Raw genomic sequence first — 25923 nt, 5'->3', positions numbered from 1 at the left:
GCTCTCTGAGTCTCCATTTTCTGACCTGAAAAACAGGGGTGACCCAGCTCATAAGCCGCTGAGGGTACAGCGCAAGCCACCCAGTGAACGGGAAAGCCATCCAGAAAATAGCAAGTATCAGGGCGGGATGGTCCTGGAGATTTGCCAGCTATATTGTTCAGCTGCTGGTTTCTGTTGGTCCTTGTTTTTGGTTTTTGTTTTGTTTTTTTGAGCAGAGTTGCTCTGACTGTCCTAGCACTCACCATGTAGACCAGGCTGGCCTCAGACTCAGTGTGCAGCTAAAGCTGACTTTGAACTCTTGACCCCCTCCTGCTTCTGGCTCTTGAGTCCTGGAATTATAAGCACGTGACAACATGCCTGGCTCGTGTCATTCTTTTGACAGCAAACACCTTACTTGTCCCAACAGGACGTTGCTTGTGGCCATCCTTTATTCCATCCAGTAGAAATTAAATTCTTGTTTTGATATTTATTTCCTTTCTGTTTGTGTTTGTGCACACATATGAGTATATGCCACAGAGATCAGAAAACAACATTCTGGCGTTGGCTCTTACCCTCCATCTTGTGGGTCCCTGGGATTGAATGCAGGCTGCCAGGCTTGGGCACACGCCTCTACCCACCGAGCCATCTTACTAGTCCTAGACTTTTCTTTCACGGCCCTCTTGGGTTCATGAACGTGTATTTTATTCAACCGTCAAGTAGTTGGGGACCCATCTACTCACAACTGACTGCAGAGAGGGTGACATGTACCGGATGAGCGAGGGCCGAAGTTCAGAGTCCCTTCTGTGGGTGCTCTACCCACAGCAATGTTAGCCAGGACCCCTGAATAAGGAACTGTGGTCACCACGTAAAAAATAAATATAAAGAAATAAATAGCCGGGCGGTGGTGGCGCACGCCTTTAATCACAGCACTCGGGAGGCAGAGGCAGGCGGATCTCTGTGAGTCCGAGGCCAGCCTGGTCTACAAGAGTTCCAGGACAGGCTCTAGAAACTACAGGGAAACCCTGTCTTGAAAAACCAAAAAAAAAATTAAATAAATAAATATAACTTTTTTTCTTTTTCTTTTTTTCTTTTTCTTTTTGGTTTTTGAGACAGGGTTTCTCTGTAGCTTTGGAGCCTGTCCTGGAACTAGCTCTTGTAGACCAGGCTGGCCTCAAACTTGGCAGAGATCAGCCTGACTCTACCTCCGAAGTACTGGGATTAAAGGCGTGAGCCACCACTGCCCAGCCTAAATATAACATTTAAATGAAAAACAACAAAACCTATTTGTGACGGTGCAGGGCTAAACACCAAGTTTACCTCTGAAGTGGGATCTGCTGGATCTTGTAATTTCCCAGAGAGGGCAAGCGGCTACCCTGGGGCCATACCACAGGTGAGAGTGGGTTTGGAACTCTAATTGCTCTTTTTCCCCCTCACACATGCGTCCTTGGCTTCTGGAATCCAGGTCTGCTCCTTGTCCACTGGACTTTCCTGTACTCTCCACTTCCAAGACAGTTTGGGTCACCTACAAACCTCATCCCAATCGGATCCAAGAGTACAGCTGCCCTGAGGTATGGAGTCCCTCGGGATGTCCCCCAGGGTGTCCCCGCCCACCTGTCCCAGATGGCTGTGTGTCGACCTCATTTCTTCCTGGCACAGCCACAGTTAGCACTAGAGAACAGCTGGGAGCCAGGTGTGGTACACGCCTTTAACCCCAGCACCTGGGAAGTGGAAGTGTGTGTGTGTGTGTGTGTGTGTGTGTGTGTGTGTGTGTGTGTGGGTGTGTGTGTGTGTGTGTGGGTGGGTGTGGGTGTGGGTGTGTGGGTGTGGGTGGCGCGGAGGGGGGGGATTTCTGTGAGTTCAAGGCCAGTCTGGTCTGCATAATGAATTCAAGGTCAGTCAATACTGTGTAATGAGACCCTGCCTCAAAAATCAAAGAAGGAAGAGAAAGACACACACACACACACACACAGAGACAGAGAGAGAGAGGGGGAGAGAGAGAGAGAGAGAGAGAGAGAGAGAGAGAGAGAGAGAGAGAGAGAGAGAGAGAGAGAGAGAGAGAGAGAGAGAGCAGCGAGCTGGGATGCTGCTGGTGGAGGTGGTGGCACACTCCTTTAATCCCAGCACTTGGGAGTCAAAGGCAGGTGGATCTCTATGTGAGTTCCAGACCAGCCTAGTCTACAAGAGCTAGTTCTAGGGGCTGGAGAGATGGCTCAGAGGTTAAGAGCACTGACTGCTCTTCCAGAGGTTCTGAGTTCAATTCCCAGCAACCACATGGTGGCTCATAACCATTTGTAATGAGATCTGGTGCCCTCTTCTGGTCAGCAAGTACACATGCAAGTACAGCGTTCTCACTGTATAAGTAATAAATAAATCTTTTTTTTTTTTTTTAAAAAGAGCTAGTTCCAGGTCAGCTAGGGCTATACAGAGAAACCCTGTCTTGAAAAACAAAACAAAACAAAACAAAACAAAATTCTCTCTCAAAATAAAATAAAATGAAGAGCGCTGAAGAAATGTGCACAGATCACCTCTGAAGGGTACCTGCGTGTCTGTGATCCACCTGCGTCCATACCTGGCGCAGTAGGCTAACCACACAACTGAACTGAGCAGTCTCAAGATCACCCCCACCTCCTGGAAAACAACTACCAAATTAAATATTTCAAAAGCCTTTTTACTCACTTCCTCATGAGGAATCCCTTTGTAGAATAGCTAAGGGGTCTGGGATAATAAAGTGAACCCTTTAACTGGCTTTTGGGACAATCCTAGATCCCTGGTTTTGAGCAAGCGCAGCAGAGGGAACGCTGGAAAGAGGCCTGAGGGGAACTGCAGTCAGGATGTCCTGGGTACGCGCTCTCAAAATGATTCTTTCTCCTTTCTTAGGGAGTGGGTGGACAGAGCGCCTAGGCCTAGGCTGACTGACACAGGAGAGACCCCAGTGACCTGGAGTCCGAGTCCAGCTTCTCGCCCAAGGTGGGCCAGTTGGCACCAGGGGGTTGCTCTCAGCTGTCCAGCGCTGCAGAAGGTCTGCTACCCCCCCCCCCCCCCGTGTCCGTTTCCCTGCCTGAGGAGTCTCTTGTCCACCAAAGTCTCCCCCAAGGGAGGGACCTGAGCAACATTCTGGGCTCCAGAGATTTTCAGCTCCATCCCCCTGGAATTATAAGGCTCAGCCATGCAGACCAGCAGTCGTGGGCTTTCCCAGTCTTGAAGTACGGAGAGGATGTCAAGGACGAAATGTCCCGTCCCCCACACCAGTGAGGGTGGAGTGTCCTTCACACCGCTGTGACAGTGAGCCACACAGAAGACATCTCCAGCCTCCGTGGGTGATGCTCTGGGGACATGTAAAATTAAACATCTGCTCTCCAGCTGGCGTAGTACAGCAGCCCCAAAATGGCTTGTTCAAGTTCTTGAGGGGTAATGGTGAGTTGAGAAAAGGGGTTACTTTGGAGAACTGCATTCCTGAGTTGTTCAACTCCTGTGGAGTGGCTCTTGTTAATCCCGCTGGGCAAGAATAAGATCTCTACCACAGTAGTTAAGATTGAAGTTAAGATTGAGTTAAGATTGAAGCAAGCTTTATTTTAGTATTATTTTGTTTGTTTTTGTGTTTTCGAAACAGGGTTTCTCTGTAGCTTTGGAACCTATCCTGGAACTCACTCTGTATACCAGGCTGGCCTTGAACTCAGAGATCCGTCTCTGCCTCCCGAGTGCAGGCCAGGATGATGGATATTGGCCAGGTCCATACCCAGGATTTTCAGAGAATTGCTATGAATTACATTAGTCCAATGCCTGTAAAGGCAAAAGCCACAAGGCTATGTACTTCATGCCTTCGTCCAATCAGAGGCAAGCATACATCCTGACGTACTTCCTGCCTACATACCTCTCACCTATGTGTGAACAAGCACATCCTCTGCAATTGGGGCAAGAAGCGAAAACACTTGGCTTGTTATCTTGCGGGCACAGCAGCCCAGCGTTTCAGGAAGTTGTCTGTCCTTGGGCAAGTGCGACTTGCAGGTCAGAGGCATTTTTGTTCTGTTTTAAACACAGTAATTTAAACTTAAACATAGCTGTAGCTCTCAGACTCTGAATCTCCAGCAGAATTGATGCAGACCCCATAAGAGCGCGGAATGAGAAAAAGAAATAAAAAAGAGGACATGGCCGCCCCTAGATATGACAGAGGAGACAGTTATAGTAGATATACAGGAGAAAACAGCCAGAGGCATCTGGAAGAGCCCAGAGTGAACAGGACCTTATTCCAAGCCGACAGAGAAGATGAGAGGGAGGGGAGAGAGGAAATCCAGGAGCCAAGAGGCCCGAGGCAAAGAGGCCATAAGGGAAAAGGGTAAAAGGAACAAGCAGCCCAAATGGACTATATAGAGAAGAGCAACCGGGGGAAGGGTAGCCCCACTCCTGGGCAGAGTATTCAGGGCAGGGGGCGGGTATACCCGCCAGGGGGACCCTGAAATAGGTAGGGACTGAGGAATGCTGGGAGATCCTGGTGGCCAGGTCTGCTTTGATACGTCAATAGACATCTCAGCCCTTTGACCCTGGTTTGAGACCTAAGAAACACTACCTCAAGCTGATACAGTCCAGATGGTCCTGGACTCAGCAGATGTGAACCACAGAGTCACCAGACTCTGGCTACTTTGGGGTTGCACGCTTGCCTGCATTCTCTGAGTCTCTTGGTCTCTGCAAACACTGACCGTGGGTAGGATGGTTTGTTTTGCCAAAGGCTCGCTGCAAGGTGAAGTCTCTCTGGCTAGGATCCAGAGGACAGGTCTCACTATAAGCCTCAACATTTCCAGCCTTTCTAGCAAATGTGCCCCATGGCTCCCTAGAGAGGAAGCCACCCCAGCCAGCCCCAAGAAGGAGGCCCAGGCTGCCTGCAGGCTCCAGCAGCATTTGCTTAACAAAAACTCAAATGCAAAAGTTAGAGCCAAGGCTGATGCTCACCTACAAGCTGGACTTGGCCACTGAGGACCCAGGGGTAAAGGTCAGCAGACAAGAAGGCCTTGGAGGAGCCCAAACAGTCATCTCGTCATTGGGGAAAATGGGTTTTTGAAATGCTAACAAAAACTCAATGTCCAGAAAGGGACCTGGTGGCTCAACTCTAAAGAGGCAGGAGTTCACGACCATCCTAGGCTACTTAGTGAGTTAGGGACTAGCCTGAGCTACATAAGACTGTCTCAGATGTGATAGCCTCCTTACCACCCACCGCCAACATAAAATCGAGATCCCTGATGTCGCCAGGGCTACTCTGGCTGATCCAGTAGTATAAGCCATGAGGGGCAGGACCTGAAGGCTGGTGTGTGGCCTCAAGTCCCCAAGGCACAACTTTCATCTGAGTGTGAGGACCTTCGTCTACAGGAGAGTCCATCTCAACCCAGAAATGCCAATTCCCTGGCACCAGGGTACGCAGCCCCCATTAAGAACTGTCTTCCCTTAGAGCGAAATATCAAGCCTTCCAATGTCACCATTGTCCCAAGGATTCTGAACCCCTTATAATAGATTCTCTTGGCTTGGGTTAATGTCTCCTGTTTTGAACTAATGAAGAGAGACCTTTGTACTAGTTCCAGGATTGGCAGGTAAAACACAGGGCACCTTGTGACTGAAAATCTCAGGTAAACACCGACCAGTTGTTTTCACGGCTTACAACCATTTACCTGAAATTCAAATTTGCTGGGCAGCCCGTATTTTCATTTGCTGTCTCTGGTAACTTTAATTAGTTGTTTTTAATCCCTTCTTCCCCTCATTTGTTTATTTCCTTTAAACACAGGGTCTTATTACATAGTCTTAGCTGGCCTGGAACTTACTAGGTAGACCAGGCTGGCCTTGAACTCACAGAGATCAACCCTCTTCTGCCTCCTGATTGCTAGGATCAAAGGTGTGCTGGCCCTTCCTTTATCAGCACGCTCAGACACTGATTTTTGTTGGCAGACCAGGTCTAATTTAGCCCAAGCTGAACTCAGACCGGATATTTTTGGCTCTCAAAGAAAACCGGGACAAATAGCTAACTCAGGTGCCTATTTAACATATCAGAGTGGACCCTGGTCTTTCCCTTGGTCCCTACTCACAAGGACCTGTCACAGAGTCTTCCTGGCTGACATCCCCTGGTCCCAACCTCTCCAGTCCCTGAGCATCACTCTCCTGGCCCCAGCTTCTTTGATTCCTAAATGACCCAGCCATTTTGGCTCTGTCTCCTCTTGGCCCAGGTGCTCTTTTGGCCTTTCAGTGGCTCTTCTCTTGGTCTGCTGCCCCCACCCCCGCGTCTCTCCCTTTCTTGACCTCCTCTCCCCTGCCTCGCCTGTCTAATGCCCCAGTTCAGTCGCCCTGACATACACAGGGTTGTACCGAGTCAAGTCAGGAGGGCAGTGTTTTGTTCCTAACCTTGCAGGTGGGAAGCCTGGGGCTCCTGACCACCCGACCTATGACCCCTTTGTTACTGTGTCATCACGGTGTCACCCATGGATGGATCACCTGAGAGATATCCAGAGAGAACCCAGGGCAAGGACAGGGAACCTGGCCCCCCTATCAAGTGGCCTATGATTGTCCTGGATGGGGCAGGATGATGGCCATCTCGCATCTACTGGATGGGACGGGGTGGGGGGGGGGAGGGCAGCCATTTTGTTTGCACTGCATAGAGCAAAGGGGTGGTCATCAGGCTTCCCAGGAAAGACCCAACTCACTCTCTGAGAAAGTCAGTATCTTTATTAGCTCAAACAACACAGTACAAAAATGAGACTTGGATGCCAGCATGGGAAACTCATAGCCAACCCTCCACACCCGGAAGGTTGTTGCTGCCAATGAGAAACTGCCGTATCAGGCAGCTCACAGTCACCAGCAACCCCAGCACCATGAGATACAGTGCCCCCTTCTGGCCTCTGAGGGTGCTGCACTCATGTGCACAAATCCACACATGCATAATTTAAAATAAAAGCCAAACCTTAAATAGATAAAAAGAAACTGTGTACGGTTGGGTGTGACGGCACACACCTGTAATTCCAGCTATTATTAGGCAGAGCTGAACTGCCGTAAGTTCAAGGCCAGCCTGGACTATTTATGAGATTGTCTTAATAATAAAAATAATAAAGAAAAATAAATTATGCACAAAAGGTTCCTGACCCTCATTTTAAAACTTCATTCTTGCACGTCAGTGACACATCTGAATACTGCCTAAATAAATCTATAAAGAGGTCACCAAGTGCCAATAAAAACACCTTGAAGCAATAAAAAAGTGGATGATTTTAGTTGAACTTCCTGAAAGGATGCCTCGGTCTTGAGGCCACCCTGCCTGAGAGTCCAGGCTCCCTGCCTCACTCTGTCTCCAGCCTGTGGTGCTTGCCAAGAACCTGACGTGGTCACCGATAGTCTCCAAGCTGACGAGACTCGGAGACTCCGTCTGCCATCCAGGCTTTAATGCTCACGGCCACACCTTCCTGCTGGTGGCCCAGGGAGTCAGTGGCCCTGTCACCTGACATGTGACAAACTGCCCATCTGAGTCACTGACCAGCTGCACCCGGATGCAGGGCCTTTTGCACCCACACCTCACCATTGTGCAAATAGACACAGCCACAAGAGAAGCCATATCAAGACACTTCATAGCCATCAGCTCGGAGCTTGTTGTAATATCTACAGTGTGCAGGATAGGACGAAGGCTGCGTGTCCTGGGGAGTGGGAGCTTCTCATCACATCCACCATGTGCAGTACACGATGAAGGCTGCATGTCCCGGGCCATAGGCGCTGGAACGGAGCACGCCTGTGCAGCCATGGGGCAGTCCAGCTTGACGCCCTCCTTGACCTCGGGTGTGACCATGATAAAGGAGCCCAGGGGTAGCACGCACCTGTACTCAGAGTACTCAAGAGGCTTGCCTGGGCTACACAGTGAGTCCTTGTCTCCATACAACAAAATAATTATAGAAATAACACTAGATAACATTCAGAATCTTCACAAGGGCTGATAGGATCCTCAGATCAGGGGTTCCCTCAATCTACAGTTCACCCCAGGCTCCTGCAGAGTCCCCAGGGGTCGTTCATGAATCCAGGAGCATTAAACACTATTTGGCCAACAAAGTAAAGGACATGTTACAGAGACCCAGCTGTTTGAACGCATGTACACTTTTTGGGTTGGAGACTGAACTAAAAAAAAATTATTTTTTAAAACAAAAACTCATTTATGGTGGGGTGTGGTGGCACATGCTTGTGACGTCAGCACTGGAGAGGCAGAAACAGGATCCCTGGGGCTCTCAACATTACACAAACCTACTTGGTGAGTCCCACACCAGTGACAGACGTTGTCTGGAAAACAAGGCAGATGGAACTGGAGCAGAATATCTGGGGTTGCCCTCTGACCTATACCCACACACCCTCCCCCGCACACCCACAAAGATACAGACACGGGCAGACAGACAGACAGACACACACACACACAGGCAGGCAGATAAACACACACAGAAAGATACACAGACAGACAGGCAGGCAGGCGGGCAGGTCTGTGGGTGTTAGTACTCAGGCATCTGCACTGGCCTGCCCTTGAGGTCCTGACAGGAAAGATCCTCAGCTGCAGCCACTAAGAGCACCCCTGGGCACATTCCCTAGGTCCCCTTTTAAAAGGTGAGCCTTGCCCACCTCCCATCTCTGCGCTCGCTCCTCTCTCTCTCTCTCTCTCTCTCTCTCTCTCTCTCTCTCTCTCTCTCTCCCTCCTCTAGTCTCCTCTCCTCTCTCTCCTGTATGCAGAGGCCCTTCTCACCTCCCCCTTTTCCCATTCACTTTCCACCAGTAAAAAACCTCTCCACCTGAGCCCTGTCCCACACAGACAGGCAGACAGACAGACAGACACACACAGAGAGACATACAGACATTCAGGCAGACACACACATAGGCAGGCAGACAGACAGACACATACACAGAAACATACAGACAGGCAGGCAGACCACACACACACAGACGACGCACACATGCCCCAGCTAAGACTCCTTGCAAGCTGGATCTGGCAGGATCTGGCAGGTGGCAGTCAGCCTCCTTCATTGTTTTGTTTTTTGTTTGTTGTTTGTTTTTGAGGCCAGGCTGGCCTCGAACTCACAGGGATCCACCTGCCTCTGCCTCCTGAGTGCTGGGATTAAAGGCGTGTGCCACTCAGAGGTGCAGAGGTGCGACCTCTCCTTAGGTTCCATGTATGGAACCCACTTCCCTAACCCCAACCCATTGCCCACCCCCAACATGGCCTCTGGGTCCAGTTTCCAGGAAGAAAAGCAGTCTCAGGCGGTATCAGCTGCACAGAGGGTTGCTGTCCACGCTCCAGGTGTGTTGGGGACGCACAGAACCGGGCCATCCTGCAGTGTCTTTGGGGTCTCTAGCCAAAGCTGCTGACTCTGGCTAGTCCGGAAGAACTTGGGTATGAGATGCGGCCTTCAGTCTGGACTCTGACCATCCAGACTCATGATGTTCTAGGGGGGAGAGTCACAGCCAGTCAGCAGGTCCCACTCTGCAGACAGCAAGCTTCCTATGCCCCCGTCCACACCCACGCTGGGCCCACTAGCCTTTGCAGCCCTCCCCACCACACCCTGTTGTCCCCAGTCCCTCCACCTCAGCTACAGTCTCCAAGTCTGATCATCCACACTGCATCGCCACCTGCTGGCTTCACCTGCCTCCGCTGCCAGTCCTTTGACATTTGACTACCACTTAATTCTGTCCTTGAGGTTTAGAACCGTCTCAGGAGTTTGTGGCCAGGAGGTGGCGTTTGAACTGAAGCCTAAACAGTCTGACTGAGGGGCCAGAAAGCTGGCTCGGCAGGTAAAGGTACTTGCCACTAAGCCTGGACCCACATGGCAGGAGAGGGCCAACTCCTACAAGTTGTCCCCTGACCTCCACAGGTGTGCTGTGGCACTCACATGCATGGTGCTTGGGCACGTGCTCACACACAACAAATAAAGGTTATTTTGAGAGAAGACTTTAGAGTCTGATTGACCATATCAGAAAAGTCAGAAGACCCCACTTGTCCCTTCTGTCCCATTGATGCCCCTCCCCTCCGACTCTCACCTGCTGGGCCTTCCTAGACAGGAAGTGGGCATAACTGTGGCCCTGGTATTGGCCTCTGGATTGCATGAGGGTGCAGATGGCACAGCTGTGGTTGGCGGCAAACTTGTTCAGTGAGCCAAAGGCGCAGGGCGGGGGTCTGTTGACGAGGCTCCCGTCTTCCTCTGAGAGGCGGGCCTTCTGTCTCTCTAAGGTGGCCACCAGCTTCCTGAGGGAGGCTTCCGAGAACTGATTGAAAAAGTCTCTGAAGCTGGGGTACTGCCGGATCTGGAACAAGAGTGGAGGTCGCCAGTGCTGCTGGCAGAGTCCCTGCCACCCCAGCCTGCTCCCTAGTATCCGTTGCGAGCACCCCTTTATTAAATCCCTTTGCCACCCACTCTCACTGTACAAGAATGGCCCACAGCTGCAGGGCACAGCAAAAACTGAAGTCACATGCATACCACTCTGTGCAGAACGTGTTCCTCTGAGCCTCTGTTTGACTATAAAAATGGGGAAACCAGATCCCCCTCTCCAAAATGATTAGGGGTAGAAGCAAGACAGTTCATGCAGAATATTTAATGGCCGCTTAGTGCCACTCTAAGGCCCTTTGGTCAGTTTCCTTCTCTTCATATCTGGATATGGCAGCCGGGGTCTCCTGGGGGACAGGGGACCCCCCAAAACAAAGACTTGGGTCCCATGTGGTTTATTTGAGATCTGGGGGCACACTGACGGGGTATAAGGACCTGGGACAAGGGGGCCCAGAGGGTGTGTGGATGTGTCTTAGGGAGGGCTGGGGTCTTCAGACCCTCACTCCCAGCATCCATGGTGGAGGCTGCTCAGTGTTGATTTTTCCCTGCTGCACATGGTTGCAGGGTCTCTGGGTCACTAGGTGGTGAGATGCAGACATGCTGGGGCTGGGAAGCTGAGACACCTTCACACGGGACCAGCCTGTCACTTTCGGGAGATGGCTGATCACAGGCAGGTAAGCTACAAGCTTGAAAGAACTGGATCCAGCCAAGCTGCTCATCAGCGTGGCTGCCACGGCAGAAAGTGTCCTTGCAGCAGGATCTGAAGTGTTGGACGGTGCAAGGTCTTGGGGTGCTGGGGATTTGGCTTGGGGAGCCACTGAACATTCTGACATTCTGGTGTGTGTGTCACCACCCCCATAGAGCTCTGGGCTTACAGAGGCATGAGGCCATGTCTGGCTTTTTTACATGTGTGCTTGGGCTTTGAACTCAGGCTCTTACTGCTGAGCCATCGCCCTAGCCTGCCTGCATCCTGTTACCTTAAATCAACATTCTCTTCACCTGCCGTGCGGGCGTTCTCTACACAGGCACTGTCTGGGCAAGCAGGAAGTATCCCTGTTTTGCATAAGAGGCAGCTGAGGCTCAGCAAGGTACAGAGACACAACCAAGGTCACTGAGAAGGAGTACACAGGTCTCAGAGGAGGGTGTGTGAGCCCCAGCATCCTCCTAAAGAGTTTAAGGGGCACTCACCTGCCTTCCTAGCTCGTCGTCTGCCTCTTGGAGACCTTCCACCAACTTCTGGATGACGGACTCCTCTGAGGGAAGAGAGGAAGGATGAGAAGCTGTCCCTGAGACACCCATGACAGTGCCCATGACAGACCGCCACAGCAGTATAGCTGACCAAATAAAGATTCATGCTCCCTCCACCTGGGACTGCACTCGGGTCCAACCTGACACTCGGGGAAACTGAGGGCTCCTAGCATCGAGAATGGAGACTTGCACCCCGGGTGGCTAGCTACCAGCTGCCACAACAGGAGGGCCACTCAGTGGGGTCATCAGCCCCTCCTTGCTGGTTTGGGCTGAGGTATGTAGGAAACCCACAAGGAGAGGTCATTACAAGCGGTTGGGAGCTCAAGTTGGACCAAGGCAGAACCGCCTACAGCAGTGAACTGGACTAATGCCCCCTTCACCCAGGAGCCCAAGTTTAAAGAGCACACGGGTGGTCCCTGTCCCCACTGTAAGGTCTCTGGAGGCAGGGTTCAGCTGTTCTCTCTACCCCAGGAGCAATCCTACTTATCCTGGGCTATCGTGTGCAAGAGGAGCTGGCAGAAGCTATCTCTGTGGACGCAGGATATACTGACTAGATTCCGAGGCTCCCTCTGGTAGAGGTAGAGGCTGCTCATCTAGTGTGACTCTTCTAGACCGACAAGGAACTTCTGGGGACCCGGCTGGTTCCCCTCCTGCAGCCTCCAGCGTCTGGAACTCCAGGTCTTCTGCAGAGAAAAAGATGAACTTGACATCTATCCCGGTCCTGGGGAGGCCCTGGCCCTGCCCTCCTCCTCAGGGGATCTCAGTGTTCCCTCTCTGTCCTCTGCCTTCCTCAGTCTACAGTTGGAAAAGCACAGGGACAAGCCCATGGCTCCCACCCAGCAAAATCACAGCCCGGTCAGTCTGAACTCCACCTTCCCCGGCTGTCAAATGGAATCATAAGACGGACTTCCCATGTTAAGTGAGAGGGTACTGTGTTAGTGGTACATACAGCAGGCACTGGGCTAATTAATACCAGGCTATCAGGGTACACCAATGGGCCTCATGCTTTAGTGTGGTCCCATCCAACAGTCCCCTGGTCTGTTTCTGTCAGTGTCCCCTCGAGACATCTAACAGACAATTACAGATCTAATAACACGTTTGTTTTCAAGAAGAGGGAACTCTGAGTTTTTTGGTGGGTGTCCTGCTGAAGATTGCCCACCCCCACTCTTCCCACAGCAGGAAGCTGATGTCAAGACACCAGGCCTGCTTACCTGGGTCCCCGGAGATGGAAGCTCTGTGGCCACTGACACACGTGGGCAGGAAGCCGTGCTTCTTGTGTGGCCGGGCCTCCGGGCTGGCAGCACCGGGAGTCCCCGAAGCCTCTGTTCTCTTGGAATCCTTGGGGCTGTGCTTCTTGAGGGAAAAGGCCCGCCGGAGATTCGACTTCTTCCTGAGTGACTTCACCTTGGGAGCGGGAGTGGAGTTTTCTCCAGCCTCCTCTGCCTCCTGCACTTGAACTTGCTATGGGGAGGAAGAGAGAAACTGAGGCAGGGTCCCTGACTTGGAGAAGGTCAAAGGTCAAAGGTAAACTATGGCCTAGATAGACAGTGTAACCCAGTAGAGGGTGATGGTATTTGGAACTGGGGAGTGAGGTCTGGGGGAGGCCAGTACAGGGCTTAGAATGAAGCAAAAGGGTGTGGGGGTCCCCCGAAAAGCAGGATAGCGGGGAAAGGAGTCTCACCTGCTCTCCCTTCTGTTCCTCCGCGTTTTTGAATAGGACCAGGATCTTCCGCCTGAATTCTCCTAAGACAAGGACAGGGTTTCTTACAAAAGCCTCCGTGACCCGCCCTCACGTCCTCGGTGCAGGTCCGCACACCCCAGCCCTTCCGTTGTTCCTCTTTGCACGTATACTCTAGCGTGCAAACGTGGGCCCTCGTGCCTCTGAGGCACTAACACTGCCTGCTATCTCCCCAGCTCCCCCAGCCCCCAGAGGTCTCCAAGTGTGTGGTCCTGACAGTATTTCACATCCAGGCCTGGCTCCGCCAACGATAAAGTGTCCTCGGCCACCCTAACGGGAATGACAGCACACAGTAGCTGATGCAGCCTGTCCGCACCGCCTCCCATTCCTCACAGACTATGGCTCAGGGACCCCAGCAACTCGCAAAGCCCACCCTTGCCAAATGAGGACACCGAGGCCAGCCGAGGAAGGGTGCTCAGGGCCCATGCTGTCCCCACAGCCTGCCGCTTTCCCAAGGGGAGGTTGAAACAGGCCACAGCCTCCCTCTCTGCTTCAGTTTCTCTTCTACAGATGGCAGAGTCAAGACAGGTTCTCTGAGGGGGTCTCTGAGGAGCAGGGTACTAACTAGATTCATAGGCTCTGTCCCTCGGTGGCCTCTCCACTGGTCCTTGACACACAGCTGGGGTGTGGTACTCAGGGGGATGTGAGCATCCGGGGTCTACAGATTGGACCTCATGGAATCCGGGCTCCTCTGAGTCTGGGAAGGGGAAAGAGCAGTTAAGTGTGTGACCACGTCCAGCGGCTGGCCCTGAGCCCAGGCGGGTGCCAGTGTACGTTGCCCTCGGGTTCTGTTGGGCTCAGTTAACTTCTGGGCTGTGCCAGGTCAGGGGCCCTGCTTGGCTTTCTGCAGCCCCCAGAGCTGCGTTCCCCCTGCTTCTCTGCCCTTTCCCCTTTCCACGGGTCTCTCTACCGAGCTCAACCTGTTTGGCTTGGGTCACCGGGGGGCAAAAGATGCCTGGCTCCGTGACGTTAATGAAGGTTCATGGCCTAAACAGTCTTGCACGAAAATCTATCCTCTTATGACTCCAGATGCACACTCTCTAAGCCAGAAACTCTCCTAGTCAAGTGTCTGGGAGACTGGCTCCCTGCCCGCACTCCCCCCACCCCCAGGGAGGGTAAGAACCAATGTAATCGGTCCTTGTCACTGTAACTCTGTCACGTGACTATGACCACATTGCCTCACCCCTGCACCCGGCTTCCTCACCCCTGTACTCAGCTTCCTCACTGCCTAAGACAAACGGAGACACGGACAGTAGGACACAGAGAGCAATCAGAGACACAGAGACCAGTCAGAGGGAACTGGGAGAGCCTGGGGCACTCAGCTGGTCGCCTGCTTGCCTGGCAGACACAAGGACCTGGGCTCAATTCCTAGTAGGAAAGAAACCCAATGGTGGTGCAGGAGCCTAGCATCTGGGGAGGCAGGAAGACCAGAAGTTCAAGGACAGTTTTGGCTACACAAGGGAGTTTGAGACCAGCTTGGGCAAAGTGAGACAAACAAACAAACAGAAAACAAATCAAGCATCAACAACAAAATAGGGGTGTGTGTGAGGAGTTCTCAGTGGTTAAGATCACCCGATGCTCGTCTAGAGGAAGCTGCTTTCACTCCTAGCACCCGTGTGGTGGCTCACAAACATCTGTAACCCCAGCTCCAGGGTATCCAATGCCACCTCTGGCCTCCACAGATGCCAGACATGCACATGGTACCCAGACATACATGTAGGCAAAACATCCACACATATTAAGAGGGAAAAAGAAAAGGTAGCTGGGAACCCAGCCCTCCTCCATCTCCAGTTCTGTCATGAAAACATCCCCAGTCCCGCTCAGAGACGGCGGTGGTTGAGGTCTTGGCATACAGTCCCATCAAGGGCTCAGGTGTGCTGTCTGCACCCAAGTGAGGCCATGTGGAGGTGACCAGCTTCCGTCCCTTCTCCATCCCCAACCCTCTCCACACCGCTGAAGGCCTAGTGTGGACATCAGAACGAAACTGGCCAATCCCAGCCCTGGGAAGATTTCAGAGCAGGAAGGAGGCCCCAGTTGCTATGACAACTGCCGGAACCTGCTCACCAAGGTTGCTGGAGGCGGAAAGTCGCTGGCCACTAAGACACAGGGGTAGGAAGCTGGGCCTCTTGGGTCGGGTTTCTGGGCCATGGGCAGTGGCTACAGCCACTCTCTTGGGTTCCTCGGAGGCAGGCTTCTTGAGGGACAAGGCTTTCTTCAGGGTGGACTTCTTTTCCTGGGATTTCTTCCTGGGGGGCGGTGTTGGCTTTTGTGGAGCCACTTCCGGCTGAGGGACTTGCGCTTGCTGTGGAGGAGAGAGAACGTGAATCAGGAGCCTGACCTTGGGGAGAGGGTCGAGGCAGCCCCAGACAGGGAGTGGGAGTGGGGCTAACAAGGAAGGGCAGGCGGGGCACGAACCGGGAGCTGCAGGAGCCCTGCAGGCGGTCTCTGATGCCAGCGCCTCACCTCTTCCTCCAGACGGTCCCCTGCTCTCTTGAGCAACTCCACGATCTTCCAGATGAGTTCTTCTTCTGCAAGAGAGCACAGGTACCACCACTCCTAAGTACCCCGGCAGTGTTGGGATCTGAACCCCGAGTGTGAACGAGGCCAGTCTGGTTCTCTCGGGCATCCACAGCAGCTCATTAAAGGGTTGCAATGGGGAAAGCCCCATGTCCCCAACTAACCACCCCTAGTCACAGGGAAGCCAAGGTATGACTTTTTAAGTTTTTTTTAATTAATTTAAATTTTTTTATTAAGGAGAAGAGAAGCAGTTCACATGTGGGGGTCAGAGCACAATTTTGGGAAGTCTGTTCTCCCCTTCTATTATGTGGGTTCCGGGAATTAAACTCAGGTCGTCAGCCTTGGTGGAACAGCCCAAAGCATGACATTTTACGTAGGGATTCAAGACCAGATGTCCAGGAATTCAGTCTGCCCTGTTAACTGACCTTCAGAGACCCGTGAATGTCAGTGTTGTGGTTGGTGACGGCTACGTTTCTTTACCCTCTCTGGGTCTTTAGAACTGTCCCTGTGAAATGTTGTATCACAATTTCACCCTGTCTCTCTCAGAGGTTGTCCAGACATCAAACAAGAAACAGGACTTAGAAACATTTCCCAAGGCTGACCCCAAGTCTTCCAGCCTACGCCATTCCCAGGGGTCTGTAGAAATGGCAGATCCCCAGCCTAAGGCTCAGAGAAGACACTGGCTGGCACATCGGGTCACAGTGGCCCTGCCTCATAATCACCTCCGCTGCACGTCGTGCGGGAGAATATTCCCCGGGGGATAGTGCCCACTCCACTAGCCGTGTGCCAAAGGTCTGCTTGCACAGAGAGCAAGCCTCTGTGCCTGGGCCAGCTGCAGAGTCTCTGCCCCTCAGTCCAGCTCTCTTGCACACCAGTCCCCCTGGCTTCCGGTTTCCTGACGCAGCCTATGAGGCAACTATAAACCGAATGCCTTACAAACTGGGCACAGAAAAGTCTTTCTACCTCTTGCATGGTCCAGCTTTTTAGAGAATTAGATGAGGAGGGTGTGTTAGGATTGGTTAGGGGCGGTGAAGGTGTCCGTAGAGATGAAATGTCTTTTTATTCCCTATGGTTCTGACATATAGTTCTGACAGCTCCTAGCTGTGGCCACTGGATAATTCTTTCCATTATTGCATATATCTGTTTTATTTATTTAAGCCCAAGGCCTCTTACGTGCTAAGCAGAGTCCCTGCCTAACTACACCTTCAGTGCCTACTTGTATAGGTAAGTAGTAGGTATAGTAAATAGACAAATAGATAAGATAGATTAAATAGATGATTGATAGATGGCAGATAGATGATAGACAGACAGACAGATGATAGGTGAGAAGGATCTCCTGTAGCTTAAACTGGTCTCCTGCAGTCACTGTGTAGCAAGTGACTTTGAACTTCTTTGTTTTGTTTTACATAAAGTTTCTCTGCTTAGACTTGGCTATCCTAGAACTCGCTCTGTAGACCAGGCTGGCCTCAAACTCACAGAGATCCACCTGCCTCTGCCTCCCAAGTGCTGGGATTAAACGCCTGCGCCACCACTGCCTGGTGTTTGAATCTGTAACCTTCCTGCCTCCACCTACCCAGTGCTAGTCTTACAGGCTTACACGCCACACTCCATTTATGCGATGCTGGGGATCTAATGCCAGCCTTGTGTGTGCCAGGCAAGCTTTCTTCCAACTGAGCTACACTTCTGGCCCCTCTCCTCTCTATATTTTTTTTAAATCTTTTTTTTTAAATATTTATTTATTTATTATGTATACCATATTCTGTCTGTGTATATGTCTGAAGGCCAGAAGAGGGCACCATACCTCACTAAAGATGGTTATGAGCCACCATGTGGTTGCTGGGAATTGAACTCAGGACCTTTGGAAGAGCAGGCAGTGCTCTTTAACCGCTGAGCCATCTCTCCAGCCCTTTTTTTTTAAATCTTTATCTATTTATTATGCACACAGTGTTCTGTCTACATGTACCCTTGCATGCCAGAAGAGAGCACCAGATCTCATTATAGATGGTTGTGAGCCACCATGTGGGTGCTGGGAATTGAACTCAGGACCTCTGGAAGAACAATAAGTGCTCTTAACCACTGAGCCATCTTTCCAGCCCTCTCCTCTATATTTTTAAGTACATTTGAGAGATTGAAAGCGAAGGCATATTCCCATTGACTCAGAGGCAGGAGTGCTTGCCAGCTGCCTTTCTGGAACTTCTGCCTTCCTCTCAGACTCGAAAATAAGCTCCCAGTACCAGAAGCGGCAAGATAGACATGAAAGGTGTGTGTGTGTGTGTGTGTGTGTGTGTGTGTGTGTGTGTGTAGACTCACCCCGTTAGGTCTCACCCTGAGTGGCCCTTCTAGTTTGGTACAGTCTCCTACCCATAAGGAAAGAAGGACCCTAGACATTTGCAACTCACGGTCAGGCTGCTGAGGGTCCTCTTCTGATGGGGGACCTGCGGCTTGGGCAGAACTCTCTGAGGATTCAGCATGGCCTCCCTCGGTGGGCAAGGCCTGAGGGATTTCAGACTCTGGTCTCTCTGGAAGTCAAATGAGCAGACGCCTGGGTTAATGACATTCTCCCAACCTTGTTAACCCACAGGTACGTGGATTCCACCGAGTAACAGCTCAGGCTGCAGCCTCACCCCAGATCAGAAACTGGCTAAGATTTCCCAGTGAGTGGGGGGGCCCAGGCCAGGATGCCCTCCCTCCAGCTCTCCCCGGAGCCTCCTTCCCATTAGAGTCTATGGTTACACAGAAGCCTCCAGCACACAGCTGAGGCCCTGGGAGTGGAGGAGATGTCACCTCCACATCCCCAGCTGCAGGGACGCCTGGGGCAGGGACGCCTGCTCTCTCCTTTTACCATGGAGGACTCAAAGGCTCCAAGGGTGGCCATTGCAAAAACTACCATAGCAGATTTGTTCTTCAGGGGCAGGGTCTAGACAGAGCACCTGGCCGGCACCCATAGACCTGTGGGGCAAGAAATCAGCTACTTCCACTCCTCCCCAAATCTCATTGCATTGATTTTGTATGAGCTGCGTCGACCCATGAGACAGCAACTATTTTATCTGTTTTTGTAGATGGGACGGAGGGCACATTAAGGCCCAGAGGGGTGTCACCAGCCCTAGGCCATGCAGTATATGGAATGGTGGCACCCCAATGGGTTAGTCTCAAGTGTTCAGCCATTCAACCTCATAGAAATGTCCCTCACTGTCCACATCTGACCTCAGTGGAGGACATTTAGTAGACAAACTTGGGGCACCCTGGTCCTTGAGGGTGGGACAATAGGGTTACCCTAGTCTGCTCACCCCTGCAGATCAGCCCCAGGTTAGCCTCCTCGGCCGCATGGGAGGCAGCTAAGCTGGGCAGTAAGTTCTCTTGGCCTTCTGCCTCTGAGTTCTGGGGCCCTGTAGGCTCTTCGGGAGCAGGCTTCTTATGAGTGGGTTTCTTGCGGTTGGTCCTCTTCTCCTGGGATTTCTTCCTGACGGCTGGCTCCTCCGTTGCCTCTGGGAGCTTGGTCTCTCCTTTTCCCTTTGATTTCTTGCTGGCCTTTTCTCTGGGCTCCTCTAGATCAAACCTCAGGAATAAGATATTCAGGAACATGCTAATCCAGCTCTGCTGGGCTTGCTTTGGGGGCCTCTCTTTCTTAGTGCCTTCTAGGGTCCCCTGCTCACAGGGGAGAAATTCGCTCCCTTCTCCTAGAGGGGGTGCTGCGACCACAGCTTCCTGGGCCTCTGCAAAGTGATGGGGGCTCCCAGAACCTCTGGTCTCATCGCTGGCTGTCCTGCGAAGCACCTTCCTGTGGGTGGGCCCAGAGGAGTACTTGGAGTTCGCGGACTCAGAGTCCTTGAGAACCTGCCGGTCCAAGGATTGGGTTCTCTTATCTGTGGGAGGCTTCTTCGGGCCCCTCCGGGTCTCCATTGGGCTACAACCAAAGCAAACAGCTCACTCAGGAGAGTTCAGTCGAAGACTGACCCTGACCCGTGTCCCCCTGCACTCATGCACCTCCCATGCTGTGTGGCCACCCTCCCCTGGTAATGCTTTAAAACTTCCATCTTGTTTAACGACAACCCCACAGGGAAGGGGGTCACCACCCCCATTTTTCAGAGAAGGAAATGGAACCACATTCTCCAACTGGCTTGTAGCACCACCAGAGAGGCCCAGAGAAGCACATCCCCAGAAGATTTTGGGTTTGCGACTCTAAAATAGCTAACTGGTCAGGAGACCTTTGCTGCAGCAGAAACGGGACCCTCACGCTCCTCCTTGCCCACACTGCACGCAACTGCAACTGTGGTTGATCTGAGAATCAAAGGCCAGAACTGCAGCCCACAGAGAAAAACCAAGCACAAGGCTTGGGTAGCCCCTGAGCCTCATTTACACCCAAAGGTTCAGGAACAGCTAGGACCCAAGCTGCAGCCCTGAGGGGAGCAAGCCGGGCTCTGGGTGCTGCTGCCTCCCTCCCGCCTTCCTTTCTCCCTTTTCTTCATTGTTGATTTAGATACAAGTTCTCATAATGTAGCCCAGGTTAGCCTCCACCTCTCGGCCATGCCTCGGTCTCCTGAGGTACATGGTCACACCTTGACCTGGCCTGTTTGATACTCAGGGCAGCAAGCTGTTCACGTTTCTATAAGTCACATTTATGTTTTTAGCACTGGGGCTGGTGCCCAGATCCTTGAACATGCTAGGCAAGATTTCTCCCTCTGGGCCATACCCCTGTGTCTCCTGTATGCCCTTCTCCCCCTTTCTACCATTTGTTTTGTTTATTTTTTTCAAGACAAGGGTCTCTACGTAGCCCTGGCTGTCCTGGAACTCAAAATGTAGACCAGGCTGGCCTCAGACTCACAGAGATCTGCCCAAGTGCTAGAACTACAGGTATGTGTTACCATGCCCAGCGTGTTTGGGCATATGTGTTTGTGGATATGCGCATGTGAGCACATGTGTGCACAGTCAGAAGAGAGTGTTAAACCCACTGGAGCTGGAGGTACAGGAAGAGAGTGTTGAACCCAAGGGAGCTGGAGGTACAAGAGGCTGTTGTGAGTTGTCTGATGTGGGTGCTTTGAATATATATAATTACTATATTAATATGCATCTTGCATATATATTGATATATAATATACATATATATTATATATGTCATGAGCTGGTAAGATGGCTCAGCAGTTTCAAGAGTGTACTGCTCTTCCAGAGGCCCCCAGTTCTGTCCCTAGCACCACCTCAGACGGCTCACAATTGTCTATAACTCCAGCTCCAAGGGGATCTGACGCTCTCTTTTGCCTCCACAGGCACCTCCACATGACGGATCTGCTCTTGTCCACAGTCATATATATGGCTGTTCACACACACACACACACACACACACGTGTGCACACACACACAATAAAATACATATTTCCATCACATCCCTTGCTTTTATTAACTAGTTAATTTATCTTAAATATATCCTACTGATGGGTCTACCACAGAGGAAAAATAAGAATCTGGAATTGGGCTGGTGAGATGCCTCAGAGGATAAAGGTGATTGCTGCTAAACCTGCCGACCTGAGTTCAATCCCTGGGACCCACGTGGTAGAAGGCACACTCTGACTCTGAAAAGTTGTCCTCTGAGTTTCACCCAGTGCAGTGGCACAAGCACACACACACAATTAAAATGTAAATAATTTAAGAATAAAGCATCTAGAGCTGCGATTCCCTGTGTGTGTGATCTGAGCAGAGCTCACGAAAGGATAATAAGCAGCGGGAAGCTGAGGGTGAGCCCCGGGAGATTTGAAGGTGTCTTTCAGGCCTCTGTCTGGGCTGGGAGATGCAGACCCCACAGCAGGCCACCATCACTATGGGCCATGGAGACCACACTGCTGCTGTCATGCATGGACCATCCTGAAGGAAGTGAGGATGTTGCTGGCCAGGTGAGGAGGTGAGCAGTTTGGACAGCAGCTCTGGTTATTAATGTTCCTTAAAGGGAACATATGGGCCATGTAGAAACCCACAATATTGCCTGCATCTCACATAGAAACTGGCTCGTGTTCCAGAAAGCCCCAGAGGCCGGCCGCCTTGCTGTTGTGTTTCTAAAACACAGTTCTGGGTGGGATAAGGAGAAGCAAACATGGAGGGAAATATTTGACTTTCCCCACGCTCACTTCTGGCTTTTACCACCACTAGCTATGCCTCCGGAATCCCACTGGAGCTAAGGATACAATCGTGAGCGGGACTTAACGTACATCTAAAACAGGATACTCTGGTGTTTAAACTGATAAAGCTGGGGCTAGAGGGTATGCGGACTCAGGAGAAGTCAAATTTAGACCAGTGGACTTGATTATATTAATTAGATTGAAGGAAGTCGAGCCTGACCAAACAGTGGTCAGGGTTTCTGTCAGCCAGGACAGCTGGCCGACCAAACCACGGAAGCAGTCACTGATAGGACACACTATTTGGCTCAGGCCCCTCTTCTTCCCTGAGGTGGCGTGGCCCAGGGCTCCATCCCACAGCAGGTAGGAGAGCATCCCCACTCAGCTGAAAGAAAGGTTGCTTTGGAAACAGTTTTCCCCAGCGGTGGAGATGAACCCAGCCTCTTCCTGCTGCCTGACTTCACTGCATCCACACAGTCCCACAATTCTTCCCAAGTTTCCCAGTGAAGGACCCCTCCAGGGTCCCCAAGACCTCTTGACCTTCAACCCCAGGCCCTCTTCTTTCTTGCCAGCCTCCTGCCCAAGGCGTCCTGGCCTTTGGCCCCATGACCACCTCCCGGCAGCTTTTTTCAGGTGGTTTCAACTGACTGAACTGGTCTCTACTCTCCCCTGGCCCCTCTGCCTGCTCCTTCTTTGGAATGTTCTAGAAACACTCTTTCAGATCCAGGCTGTCCAGAGTGGGTGAGCCTTTTTGCCCAGAGAGGCCTTCTTCTGGGGATAGTCTGTTTCCCTGAGAAGACAATGACCCACCTCCCATGTTACATGGCCACTCGTCTTTCTAGGTGTTCTCAGTGTGATATTTCGTCTATCTAGAGTCATCACGGACAACTGACTCTCTCCTTCCCTGTTTCTTAGTTTTGTGCCCAAGTCTGGCCTGACTGTAGGGGAATCCTGCCCTGGCTCAGACCAGGAACCCATAACAACCCAGCTATATTGCGTAGAAACCCAGCCGTTGGTGTAAACACATTTATTGACATAGCTGAGAGGAGACTTCAGAACAAAGTCCACTCTAGCCAGAAGTGCCTGGTGATGCACAGATCACAGAGCTTACAGTGGGAAAATGACTCCCGTGACTCATTTCACAGCCACAAAGGACCAGAGAAGTCACACTAAGCTGGCATGGTTGTCCCCAGCACGAGGCTGTGTTTGGCATATTTTCTAAACTGAACTCTGACCTCATCGTTATGTTTGCCTTGCCTGTTTCTCTCCTGCCACAAAGTGCTCCCTTCTCCACCCTTATACGCATTTCAAACACGTCGCCTCACAGATGCCACGGAAGGCCTTGAGGAACACAGCGTGCACACTGTCAGCCTGCCCTAATTCAGAACGTCCTATACTGTCTGTTTCGAGTGTATGAGGCTAAAATTGCACGGCCCAGCTTGCTGCTGGCTTCACAGCTAAGATCCATAAGGGATGCCTGGCCAGCAGCTTCCCTCCTGTTCCCACCCCTGGCTAGGCAGGTCCTGGGGATTTATGGAACAAATACATAATTATCCACAAACACACTGTGAGCCCTTTCACCTCTGTGATCGCAGTGCCCCATGAATCAGACAGTCTGACATGGGGGACTGAGATCCTGAGCCACTGACACAAGGCCAAAGTCCCAGTGCTGGGAGCAGAGAGCTAGGCCTGAATATTCCCCACCCCCACCCCTCCCCACCCCCAGCCACCATCCCATTCCAAACCCTGTCTTCTCACTCCTATACCACGCAACATCTTTTAAACACACACATGTGTGCAATGGACACATGCACCCCAGACACAAGCCTATGAACCCAGAGCGGGCCTCACAACCTCACGGCCAATGGCTAGGCTGAGCTCACCCTGTCTCTCATGGGTCCCTGCCACCCGCAGCTCTCAACCTTCCAAGCAAGAGCCAGGAGAAGCTAACTATGCATCCATCACTCGGACTCCTGCTATGGTGCCGCTCCTCTCACTGCTCTTGCCTTCCACATGTGGGGCAGTGAGGTATCCTCAGAGACGCCTGAGCCTCCGCTGCCATGCCTGGAATGGGACACATGGTGGTCTCGTTTTCCTGAAACACCAGGCTTGTCCTGTGCCGCGCCTGGCCCCGCTTGTTAAATGTGACAGTTCAAGGCCTTCATCTTTTCTGTGAGGTCTTTCTTGGGTTCCTACAGCACACAGGCCCTGCAAAGTGCCAAGTCCACCCAGTGTAGCCTGGAAATCCTCCAGACCCATTCTGGCAGGTTTTCCTGAAACTGCTGAGGACCCTTCCTGCACAGGGGTGGAGTCTGAGGGGCTCAACCAGAGTTGTGGCAGTTCCACTCCCTTCCTTTACATAACTGAAAGAAAGTCCCCAAACCCCTTACTGTTCGAGCCTGTGACCCTAATTACCCAAGATCTATTGGCGATCCCTGAGTCCCTATCATCTGAGCATCCTTCTCTGATGCTCCCAGCTGGTCTTGGTACATTGTGGGGGCCAGGGGCAGAGGCGGGTAGGCAGAGGCTGCTGCCAGGGCTTTGACCTCTGCAGTTCCAGAGAGATCAGCACACAGTGCTTTCCTGAACACACGAAGATCCCAGGAGATCCCGCAGAAAACCCAGAACACTGCGGTGGATCAGCTAGACTGGCCTGAATTCTCTTATATGTGTATGTATGTGCTCATGTGTGTACATGTAAGTGTGTGTGTGTGCGTGTGCTTGTATATATTGTGGTGCAGGGGTATGATGTAAGGTGGGCATTGTTTGTGTGGTGCATGTATGGGGTGGAGGGGTGTGGGTATGTGGGGGGGGATGCCACGGCACATGGGACACATATGTGGTGGTCAGAGGGGGTCATCCTTCCTTTTTCCTTTCTGTGGTTCCAGGGACTGGACTCAGGCTGTCTGTCGGGCAGCAAGCGCCTGTACCTGTTGATCCATCCTGCTGGCCCCTTTTCCATCTTTTTAAAAATAAGAAAAAAGAGCCCAGCGGTGATGACACCTTTAACCCCAGCACATGGGAGGCAGAGGCAGGTGGATCTCTGTGAGTTCAAGACCAGCCTGGTCTACAGAGTGAGTTCCAGGACAGCCAGAAATGTTACATAGAGAAAACCTGTCTTGAAAAAACATAACAAAACAAAAATCAAAAACAAAAAAGAAAGAAAAAGAGAGAGAAAGAAAGAAAGAAGAAAGAAAGAAAAATATTCTAGGATGATCAGCAAGCTAGAAGCAGAGCCAGGTCTGGACTTGGGGTCTATTACTCTTACGTCTAGCTTCCTTCAGGACCCTGAAATATCCACCCATTGCCCAGGTTCACAAGGAGAGGATTTAACTCACCTCAAACCACGGAAGTCGCCACTGTCCCGGGACTTCCCTGGACTGAGATTCCTGGATCGGGGCATTGCCCCCTGTTAAGTAGAAGTCCTTTGAGGCTTGGGTCTGATGTCTCCAGGGAGAAGAAGAAGCTGCTACGGGTGGCTGGAAATGTTCAGAGGGGCTCAGAACTTCTGGGTTATATATGTCATTGCTTCCCAGAGCTGAGCTCACAGGTAGCCAACCAGAGGGCAGGGCTGGCCCAACTGCTCCACCTGTCACTGCCCGCCCAGGCTGCTTCCCGCTCCTCTGGGCTGTGCCTGAGATAGGAAGCTTGGTTCAGCTACCAGGGGAGCAGGGGAGCAAGGAGGAGAAACAAGCGTAGTTTCAGTTGACAACTTCCTTATTATACCTGAGTCCCCGAGCCACATGTCTGACCGGTATGTGAAACTGAAAGCAAAGCCTACTGGGAAGCACTGTATTGTACGGGGTGGTATCACCTCCACAGCCCCCCTGGTCACTGTGCTGTGCGGGGTGGTGTCACCTCCACAGCCCCCTTGGTCACTGTGCTGTGCGGGGTGGTATCACCTCCACAGCCCCCTTGGTCATGGCTGAGGATCCCTGGAGATGGAAGGAGCTAGAAGAGGCCATGGAAGGGATGTGTGCCGTGCGTCACTGGACACGGCACTGACGGTGGAAGCCGAGTATCCAGACCC

General features: G+C 51.9%; 2 protein-coding genes across 2 annotated transcripts in view; one reads left to right on the top strand and one right to left on the bottom strand.

Moving 5' to 3' along the window:
* Pnpla1 (patatin like phospholipase domain containing 1) overlaps positions 1-2939 on the top strand; it is a 38493-nt gene extending 35554 nt beyond the window's left edge. The window contains exons 9-10 of the mRNA XM_038343898.1: positions 1442-1547; positions 2857-2939. Of these exons, the coding sequence (XP_038199826.1) occupies positions 1442-1547; positions 2857-2880 (130 nt within the window). The 3' untranslated portion in view covers positions 2881-2939. The remainder of the gene's footprint in view (positions 1-1441; positions 1548-2856) is intronic.
* Positions 2940-9377: 6438 nt separating this feature from the next.
* Bnip5 (BCL2 interacting protein 5) lies at positions 9378-25364 on the bottom strand. Its single transcript, XM_038343667.1, has 12 exons — positions 25232-25364; positions 19076-19696; positions 18192-18307; positions 15739-15803; positions 15340-15577; positions 13841-13972; positions 13219-13280; positions 12749-12998; positions 12089-12220; positions 11478-11542; positions 10006-10269; positions 9378-9413 (listed from the first exon to the last, which is right to left on the bottom strand). Exons 1-12 carry the CDS (start codon positions 25294-25296, stop codon positions 9378-9380), a joined length of 2046 nt encoding a protein of 681 aa, XP_038199595.1. The 5' UTR covers positions 25297-25364.
* Positions 25365-25923: the final 559 nt, after the last annotated feature.

This window comes from Arvicola amphibius, chromosome 9 (assembly GCF_903992535.2).
Source record: "Arvicola amphibius chromosome 9, mArvAmp1.2, whole genome shotgun sequence".
Classification (NCBI taxonomy): Eukaryota; Metazoa; Chordata; class Mammalia; order Rodentia; family Cricetidae; genus Arvicola; species Arvicola amphibius.
Note: the sequence above shows the minus strand (reverse complement) of the source record. Positions and strands in the feature narration are given on the sequence as shown.